This window comes from Erinaceus europaeus, chromosome 20 (assembly GCF_950295315.1).
Source record: "Erinaceus europaeus chromosome 20, mEriEur2.1, whole genome shotgun sequence".
Lineage (NCBI taxonomy): Eukaryota > Metazoa > Chordata > Mammalia > Eulipotyphla > Erinaceidae > Erinaceus > Erinaceus europaeus.
The window spans coordinates 58,068,183-58,077,818 of record NC_080181.1 but is presented as its reverse complement, the minus strand read 5'-3'; the positions used below and the strand labels follow the sequence as shown (position 1 = coordinate 58,077,818).

At 64.4% G+C, this 9,636-nt stretch overlaps 1 protein-coding gene across 2 annotated transcripts in view; it reads right to left on the bottom strand.

Moving 5' to 3' along the window:
* Nucleotides 1-236: 236 nt before the first annotated feature.
* Nucleotides 237-9,636, bottom strand: part of TBC1D2B (TBC1 domain family member 2B) — a 31,980-nt gene continuing 22,580 nt past the window's right edge. For both annotated transcript variants that reach the window (XM_007522588.3, XM_060179558.1), the window contains exons 6-13: nucleotides 8,175-8,540; nucleotides 7,837-7,947; nucleotides 7,231-7,424; nucleotides 6,152-6,646; nucleotides 5,252-5,369; nucleotides 4,847-5,032; nucleotides 2,880-3,001; nucleotides 237-1,582 (exon numbers count right to left, since the gene is read on the bottom strand). In XM_007522588.3, the coding sequence (XP_007522650.2) occupies nucleotides 1,381-1,582; nucleotides 2,880-3,001; nucleotides 4,847-5,032; nucleotides 5,252-5,369; nucleotides 6,152-6,646; nucleotides 7,231-7,424; nucleotides 7,837-7,947; nucleotides 8,175-8,540 (1,794 nt within the window). In that variant the 3' untranslated portion in view covers nucleotides 237-1,380. The remainder of the gene's footprint in view (nucleotides 1,583-2,879; nucleotides 3,002-4,846; nucleotides 5,033-5,251; nucleotides 5,370-6,151; nucleotides 6,647-7,230; nucleotides 7,425-7,836; nucleotides 7,948-8,174; nucleotides 8,541-9,636) is intronic.

Below are 9,636 nucleotides of genomic sequence, written 5' to 3'. Positions count from 1 at the left end.
GGGACAGGCCTTTCAGGAGCCCTACACCCAGGGGGCCTCTCTGACCTGGGTCCCGCCCGTGGGCTGTCCAGGAACCTCTCAGAAACCCTACCCGACACGTGGTCTGCATCATGTTTCTGTTTCTCCATGGGGGTGGGGTGTCCCTAGCGGGAGGTCTGTGACTCAGCAGGGCTGCAGCTGCCGGTCTCACGCTTAGGAAGGGGCACAATGACAGTGACACATCCCCAGCCAGGACGTACACAAATGAGTCATTTATTCCGCTTAGTGTGCTGGTTCTAGCTTAACCTCAGGGTTCCGCGTGGAAGCTGGGGTGACGGGAGGGGTGAGGTGCCGTGGCCCAGCTCCCCGAGCCCAGCGGGGGCGCCCCACAGCCAGGCTGAGCACCGGCTCCCACAGGCTCCCTGGATCCTGGCGGGGTGGCTGGGGCCCCTCCGGAGGGTCCCGGGGGTGGTCGGGCATGCATCCCATAAATACTCAAAAGCTGCTTATACAAAATAGATGCACGTGGTCTAGAAAAATCTTTGATAAAAATGGCCTATAAAAATAGAAACTGTAGTGACCTTACACAGGAATCCACACTCAGCCTGCACAGCCCGGCCTCAGCTCACCAGGACGCTGGGGTGGCCTGGGGCCCAGAGCGCCCCCCCGTGGGTGCACAGGCTGCTTGGCTGTACGGGAAGTGAGCCTGGCTGGCGGTGGAGGAGACACTGGCTCCATTCTGTCCTCCGCCGGGGCGTCCTGGGAACAAGGGGTTCCGGGCCACTAGGGACACCCCCCCCCAGGGCACAGTGACAGACGCGCCCGGGGGCTCTGGGAAGGACACCCTGTGCTGCGGCCACACGGCTCCCTCAGGTGCGAGCCTCTTCTCACTGGGGGGATGGTCTAGGCTGCCTCCTGGAGGCGCCTGTCCTGTGGCCACGTCCCCATGGTGGAGGTGGGCAGCCAGGGACATGAGGAGGGGGCACTGAGGCTTCGGTCCCAGAGAAAGCAGGCCCCTAGGGACGGCGTGGGCGGCTGCTGGAAGCTGGGCAGGGCTGCCCTGTGGCCAACGGGTGGCCAGGGCTATGCCGCATCAGCCCAGTGAGGCCTGAGCCCCACCTGGCACACGGCCGCAGGAACGGGCAGCCGGCCTTGTGCTCCGGCCCTCCAGGGCCCCGGCACGGGAGAGCCTGCCACCCCTGGGCACACACCCACAATCCCCGGGGGTCTTCCCAGGACAGTGACCGCCGCCCGGAGAGCGCAAAGGACGGCCAGGCTCGGTGCCTGGGGGTGGGCGTCCAGCTCAGCTGGGCACCCCTGCCCGGGCCTCCGGCGCTTCTGCAGGCAGATGCACTACTCCCCCACAGGTGCCCGAGGCGCCCGGCAGCCCAGCGAGTGGGGTCAGGTGACCTCCTCATCGCTGCCCAGCTCCCCCTTGTCCCCCCTGTCGGGGCTGGCAGCGCGCTCCCGCAGGAAGTCCTCACGGATGGCCTCCAACTCCGTCAGCTCCAGGCGAACCTTCTCCAGGTGCTGTGCCCGCCGGTTCCGGATCTGGCGCAGCGGGAAGGGGTTCAGGTCCCCAAAGGAGATGCTGATGAGCTTCCTGTGGGGTCAGCATGTCACGGCGCGTCCCACACGGGGCCCAGGGCAGCCTGCCTGCCTCACTAGCGGTGACGGTAAGGCCACCACCCAGCACGGAGGAAGGCCGGAGGCCGCCCTGCCCGGGACAGCTGTGTCTGAGTGCTACAGCTGCCACTGTCACAGCTCACACCGGTCAGCGCCTGGAGCCCTGGTGCTTGGCCCTGACCCTGGGAGCAGACTGAAGTGACCTGCTCCCTGACCCCTGACCTGGTCTGACCCCTTACCCCGGCTGGTACTGGTCCCAACCGCTGACTGCTGACCAGATGCCCGGCTGGGCTCAGGTCCCAGGGGAGATGCTCCATTTCTGGCCCCGGGCAGAGCACCACAGGTCACAGCACATGGCACAGGCGGGTCCTGACCCCAGGGCAGGCGGCGCCCAGGGGGCGGCCGTGGAGGCTGCCAGGAAGGGACTGGAGGGGCGTCTCTGTAGGGGTGACTGGGGACCCCACCAGGGCCTTCTGCGGCCACACACTGGTCACAGGCATCTGGCCAGGCCCGAGAGTCAGGCTTCAGGACACCTCCTCAAGCAGTCTGTGCTGCCACGGGCCTGCGGGGCTCCCGCGGGGCCAGTCTGGGGTCTGCAGGACACCTCCCCAGGAGCTTGCGAGGGCATGACCAGCCGGGAGCACCCGCAGCCCCAGCCCGGAGCACCTGCACCTGGAGCCCCATCCAACAGCACCTGCGCCCACACCCAGCCGGGAGCACCTGCAACCTTGGCCACGGCTCGGACGTCCTGCTGGGAGTGGCCACAAGGTGGCGCTCAGGAGCCGGGCTGTGACCCCCGCGCCCGGAGCTGGAGGCTCTGTGTCTCCAGACAGCTGGGGACCCCACACCCAGAGGGGCTCTCGGAGCAGCTCTGATGCCCGGCCGGGGGTGGGGGGCTCTGTCTCTCCAGACAGCTGGGGACCCCACACCCGGAGGGGCTCTCGGAGCAGCTCTGATGCCCGCGCCCGGGAGCTGGAGGCTCCGTCTCTCCAGACAGCTGGGGACCCCACACCCAGAGGGGCTCTCGGAGCAGCTCTGATGCCCGGCCGGGGGTGAGGGGCTCCATCTCTCCAGACAGCTGGGGACCCCACACCCAGAGGGGCTCTCGGAGCAGCTCTGATGCCCGGCCGGGGGTGGGAGGCAGTGTGGCGCAGCGTCTCCAGCTCGAGGCCCCAGCCGTGCACCTCTGCCCACCTACAGACAGAGTCCAAGGCCCTGTCCCGCCAGCCTGGGGCCACCCTAGCCCCAGCCCCAGCCCGGGGCCCAGGACTGACCGGGCGTCCAGGACGGTGCGGGTGAAGTAGCGGAGGTACTTGAAGATGGACATGGAGTCCTGAAGCCTCAGCACTTCCTCCTCCTTGTACTTGAAGAGCGCCAGTGCAAACCGGAAGATGACCTGGGGTGGGTGTGAGCAGGGGCTGGAGTCCTGACCGTCCACTGCTGCAGACCCTGCCTTCTCGCGTGCCGTCACTGCTCCTGTGCAGACAGCCCACACCCCCGGAGCTCCCTACGGCCCCACAGTATCTGCCATGTGACACCAGGGCTCGGGCCTGGGCTGTGCACCCCATCTGCTGAGCTGAGCGATTTATTAGGAGATAGAGGGCCCAGGCAGTGCTGGGGGTTGAACCTGCAGCCTCTGGGGCCTCAGGCAGGCCTGTGACAGGACACAGCCAATGCCAGTCCCGTTCTGGAGCTCGGAGCAGTGTCTGCTCTTAGGCAGACGGGTCCCTTGCTGACTGGGGCGTGGGGAAGGAGAGCCGGCTTGTTCCTTCCGGTTTGTGCTGGGGATGCAGCATCGGGGCCCAGTGTTGGTGGCCAGAGGGAGGACGGGCTCATGGTGGCCTCGCAGCTCAAGGGACATCAGAACGGGCCACTCTGCCCACACCTTTGCTTCACGCATGGGAGGCATGCACTCTGCCTGTGAGCCGTGCCCTGTCTCCCTCTGCCCCCCTCCGAGGCCCTGGGCTGCCCATCAGGAGCAGGATAAGCGTCTACACAGCCGTCCTTCCTGACTCTGCTCGGTCCAGCTACCGTGCAGGCACGGGTGCCCAGCAGCTCCCGGGGGTGGTGTGGGGGGTAGTGTCGAGGCAGGCCGCCGCGGCCGAGCTGTGTGGACTCTCCAGCCCAGGTGCACAAGCCCGACGGTGAGCGGCCGGAGGCACCCCACTCAGACCAGGCACAGGGCGGGCTGCACCCCACCTCCACAACTACTAGGCACAGCTGGGAGCTCTCACCATAGCCGTCAGCAAGAGCAAGGGGACTGAAAGGACAGACAGAAGAGAAGTGGAACTGTCACTGTGTGCAGACGAGCCGACAGTGGACAGAAAGCCCCCAGGAACGCAGCAGGAAGCTCCTGGAAGCCTCAGGCCACACAGTTAGCATGCTCTACACACGAAAAGAAGAAGGGCCAGAAATCAGCCCCATTCACCAGAGCAGCAGAAACACCGCGATGTCTAGGAATCAGCTAACAGAAGTGAAAGACCGGCATGCTCAAGTCATTAGTCACTACTGAAGGAAGTAGGAAAAGACACGAAGAAGTGGGAATTGGGAGTTGGGCAGTAGCGCAGCGGCTTAAGCGCACGTGGCGCAAAGCACAAGGACCGATGTAAGGATCCCAGTTCGAGCCCCCGGCTCCCCACCTGCAGGCGAGTCGCTTCACAGTGAAGCAGGTCTGCAGGTGTCTGTCTTTCTCTCCCCCTCTCTGTCTTCCCCTCCTGTCTCCATTTCTCTCTGTCCTAACAATGATGACATCAATAACTACAACAATTAAACAAGGGCAACAAAAGGGAATAAATAAATATTAAAAAAGAGAGAAGTGGAAATCAACCTATGTATGCGGGCAGCCAGCAAAGAGGCCTGTGGCCCTGCCCAGAGGGGGGGATGAGTACCAGCAGCTCTCGGGGACTGTGCAGGGGTGTCCACACACCACCGCCCCACCCCAGCATCTCTGTCTTTCCCTCTCTCTCCCCATCTCTCCCATCTCTCTCCTTTTCTGTCTCTACCTGTCTCCCTGTCTCTCCATTTTTTTCTCCCATCCCTCTCTCTCTCTCCCTCTCTGAATCTCACTCCGTCTCTCTATCTCCCTCTCTCTCCAGCAGAGTCATCGCTGGGGCCCACGCCGACATGTTCCACGGTTCCTGGCAGACGGCCTCCCTTTTTCAGATGGGGGGAGCGGCAGGGGGGCCGGGAGGAGGCGGGCTGTCTCCTGCCCCAGAGAAGAATGGGCCGGCCCCAGGCGTACCTTGGGGCCCTCGTACAGGAAGGAGTCCCAGATCTTGAAGAGCACGTCGCTGACCACGCTGTCCACAAACACCACGAGGAACCAGTTGAAGGTGATGAGCGTGTAGTCCACACGGTGCTGCTCCAGGTGCGCGTGCAGCCGCGGCAGCTTCTCGCTCATCAGGTCCCGGAACACGCGCTGGTCTACCTGGGGGCGGGCGGCAGGGGCTCCACCTCCACCGTGGGGGACTCTGGCCTCCCAGACCCCCTCGTCCATCCTCACAGGTGCCCCCGAGAGCCGCCGCCACCTGAGGGGACCGAGTGACCGGGCTGCCCACCCTGAGGCCTCTGCCTGTGCCCAGGAGGACACCGTGGCCGGGCATGCATGCACGCACGCACGCACGCACACACACACACACATGCGTACCTGGGAGCCCAGCAGCGTCTTGGTGTAGTAGTCGCGGGGCATGAACACCTCCACGATGGCCACCAGGCACCAGAAGGCGTCCTCCTGCTCCAGGTACAGCAACGCCACCGCCACCAGCCTGCAGCATGCGTGAGTGGACGGGGGTGAGCCCGGCGCTGGCTGGGAGCTGACTGCCGGCCTAGGTCACCCCCAGAGGCCTCCCAGAGACGGGTAAGCCCCCACTGCATGCCACTCAGGGAAACCCTGCCACTCCTCACAGCGTGTACGTGACTTGTGTTTCCTCTGGAGATAAGACCAAAGACACGCATCTCAAAAGATCTCTGCGGCCTGGGAGGTGGCCCGGGGCAGGAGTGCTGGGCTTGCAAGGATGTGGCTATGGGCTCGGGGCTCTGCTTCTCCCCTCTCACTTTCCCTCTCTGTGTCTCTCCAATAAGCCTTTGCAAAAGATGCCTTAAGGGGTGAGGTGGTAAGGGGCTGGGTGGTGGCGCACCTCGTTGAGTGCTCACGTTACAATGCGCAAGGATCCAGGTTCAAGCCCCCGGACCCCACCTGCAGGGGGAAAGCTTCACAAGTGGTGAAGCAGGGCTGCAGGTGTCTCTCTCTCTCCCTTACTATCCCGCCCTTCCCTCTTGATTTCTGTCTCTATCCAATAAATAAAGATAAAAAAAATTTTTAAAGGGGTGAGGTGGTGACACACCTGGTTGAACGCACGTTATAACGTGCAAGGACCCGGGTTCAAGTCCCAGGCCCCCACTTGCAGGAGGAAGGCTTTGTGAGTGGGGAAGCAGGGCTGCAGGTGTCTCTCTTTCCCTGTCTCCCCCTTCCCTCTGGATCTCCAGCGGCCTCTAGCCTATCAAGATGGCCGCCGGCCTGCCTTTGGAGTGGCCTCTGGGCACGCACCGGTTGAGGCCCTGGCAGTAGCCGATGTCGGGGTTGCGCCAGGAGAAGGCCAGCAGCACGTTGCGCAGCTTCTGGACGCCCTCGCAGGCGGGCCCCGCGTAGTGCTTGTTGCTGGGCAGCGTGCGCAGCAGGTCCAGCTCGATCTGCTGGGACGCGGGGTTCTGCCGCTCCCGCGCCTGCCGCAGCAGCGCCTGGAAGTAGCCGGGCGGCGTGCCCTCCCTGAGTGCCCGCGTGTGGTGCTCCACGCACCACTTCCACACCAGCGAGCGGTGCTCGTGCGGGACACCCGCTCGGATCAGGGCCTTGAGTTCGGGGCAGCGCGCCATCTGGCGGTTGACAGTGCCTGCCAGGTAGTTCTCCCACTTGACGCCCGTGGACACCTCCTGCGTCTCCGCCAGGTGCAGCGTCTTCAGATCCAGCGCCCGCACCTTGGCCAGCAGCCGCTCCTCCTCGTCGTCCTCAGGCACCGTGCGGAAGCCGTACATGTCGTATTCGCTGGGGGCAAGAGGGTGGGCGGGGGGAGGGCGCTGGGGCAGAGCAGGCCCTCCCTGCTGCATGGGGGCGGGGGCGGGTGTGGGGAGTCTCCCCTCGGCCACCCAACTGCCGCGGCTGGGTAGCCGCTTAGCCTAAGGCTCCGGTTCAATCCCAGCATCAAATAAGCCGCCACGGGCTCTCTCCTGAGCACGTGTGCACACACATGCTAACACACAGGCATGCACACGGGAAGCAGAGGCGCAGTGAGCGGCCAGGGACAAAGGCTGTTGGTGCCTGAGACACTCTGGCATGAAGATGGGGTGGCCGGCAGCCTAAGCCCTGGGCAGGGGGCAGGACCGAGCCGGGTGATGGGGGGGCAATGCTCAGGAAGAGAGGGAAGGGGAGTGTCAGGGGATGGGGCACAGGGGTGACAAGGAGCAGAGCCGAGGCCTCATCTGGGACCAGCCTGGCTGCAGCCCCAGGAAGCACATTCTGCCTGAAGCTCTGACTAGAGACAGACACAGGGACACACAGACATGAAAAGCAGGGTGGGAGAGGTCAGTGGGTGGGGTGGCCACCCCAGCCCGCCCCTGCCTGGCCCTCACCTGACGGGGTGCGGCTTCAGCAGCGCTTGGCCAGGCTGCTCGGGGGCGTCCACCTGCAGGGCGTCCTCCAGCAGCTGCGCGATCACGTCTCCGGCCGGGCCACGCTCCTCAGAGCAGACAGGTGTCTTGACCTCTTGCAGCAGAATCAGGTATTTGCTCTCGATCTGGCAGAGCTTGGCCTCCAGGCTGGAGTACTGCGGGTGGGGCGGGCACACGTGAGGCCTGACAGCCCAGGGGTCCACGGGCCCACAGCCACGCTCACCACGGGACCTGGGCCAGCTCCCCCCTCCATGGCTCCGATGGCCGGGACCAGGGTTGAGAGGACACTCAGGGCTGAGGCTGAGTCTCTGGGGTTGCAGCACAGGGTCCCCACACCTGGGAAGCCCTCCCAGCCACGGGAAAACTTGACTCCCCTGCCCCCAGCCTGCTGTAAACCACAACTCCAGGGGACCTGGCCTGTGAGCCTCAGGGCGCATGCAGCAGCCCCGCCTGGGGTACCAGCTGCAAGGCGTGGGGAGGGAGACGTCTCTCTGCACTGCGGCCAAGAACGCACCTGCACCCACCCCCAGCGGCCTGGCCCAGGAGCCCCGGCTCCCGCACACCCACCTTGGCCAGCAGGTCCCGCTCTCTCCTCTCTGCATTTCCCCGCAGAGCCGAGAGCTCCAGAATCTCCTTGTTGAGAAACCTGTTCTGGGTTTTGTACCCCTGCAGATCATCCTGGTGCAGAAAACGCCAATCAGTTCACGGCGGCCGAGCCACTTCGCCCAGCCGCCAGCGTCTCGATGCGCAGCTCTGGGAGACACCTGCCAGGCACCCTGGCTGCTCAGCCGTTCCCTTCTGCCACCGACAGACATGGGGAAACCTGATCAATCTGATCACTGTCAGCTCTGGGGACGGGGGCTCTGGGGACACGGTAGGAAGCGGTGGGGTCTGGGCAGGCTCACCCTCAGCCGGTCCAGCTCCAGGGGGTCTCCGGCGGGGGCGGTGGGGGAGCTGGGCATGGGGTCGTCACTGAGCTGCCGCGACAGCTTGATGATGACCTCGTCCTTGGCCTGCAGTGTTTCCAGCAGCATCGCCAGCTGCTCTCGGAGCTCGGCCACCGCACACCGCAGGCTGCGCACCTCCTGCCACAGGCCCTCACGCTCCAGGCCCAGCCGCTGCAGCTGGCCCGCCAGGCCCAGGATCTGTTCGTCCTTCTGCAGCAGTAGCTGCAGCGAGTCGGGCGCCGAGCCCTCGCCCAGCCTGCTGCTGGCAAAGTACTTGTCGTACTGCGAGGAGCGCACCGTCTGCTGCAGCAGGCGCACCAGTTCCTGGGGGGTGAGGGCGGAGGCTGTTGGCGGGCATAAGGTGGCCCTTGGGGGGCAGAGGTGAGAGGACACTGGGGGGGATGTGAGGGCAGAAGTCGCTCCTGAGGGGGTGTCAGGCCTGGAGGATACTGGGGGTGTAAGGGCAGAGGTCGCTCCTGAGGGGGTGTCAGGCCTGGAGGATACTGGGGGTGTGAGGGCAGAGGTCGCTCCTGAGGGGGTGTCAGGCCTGGAGGATACTGGGGGTGTGAGGGCAGAGGTCGCTCCTGAGGGGGTGTCAGGCCTGAAGGATACTGGGGGTGTGAGGGCAGAGGTCACTCCTGAGGGGTCAGGCCTGGAGGCTGCTCCTATGCGGGGGCGGCGTGTCAGGGTGAGGACGCAGTCCGGGGGTTGTCAGGGTGTGAAAATGCACTGGCTTTACTGGAACTGTTTTCAACACTCCACTTCCTCTTTGCCTGTGCAAAAATAGCTTGGACTAATCGTCTCCAAGAGGTCCAGGAGGCGTAAGGAGACAGGAAACTGGACCCAGCTTCCCCAGAGCGGCGCCCTCTGGGGGCTCAGCCGGCGCCTAGCACACCTGGGCCGTGGGGCAGCCCTGCTTCTCCTGCGCTCCCTGTGAGTCCAGGATGGGGGGCTGCTCGTGCTGGCATCGTGCGTTTGCCCCCACCGCCGGTGCGTAAACAAGCAATAGAGATCAAGACTCAGAGGGGACTGGAGGTGATGGTGTGAGGGACATCATTAAAAAGGTGAAAACAGTACGGATGCTCTTGCTCCTGTGGGGCCCAGAGATGTGAACTTGCAAAAACCAAGACAAAACAGAAGCAAACAAAGACTGGGGGAGAAGTCCGGGGGCTTCTCTGGGTGGTGGCGGGTGGGGACTCTGAACGGTGGTGGCGGGTGTGCTGTGGGACTAGACCCTGTCATCCTATAATTGTGTTATAATCACTAATAAAAAGAAAATAAATGAACAAATAAGTACTCAGCTGCTGGGCTCCTGGGCCTGGCGGGCGGGCAGCAGACCCCACCGGCACTCAGCCCAGAAGCAAACGTCTAAGCTGACTTGGGGATCCGGCATGGGGCACCAACTTGGGGCTCTGGCCCG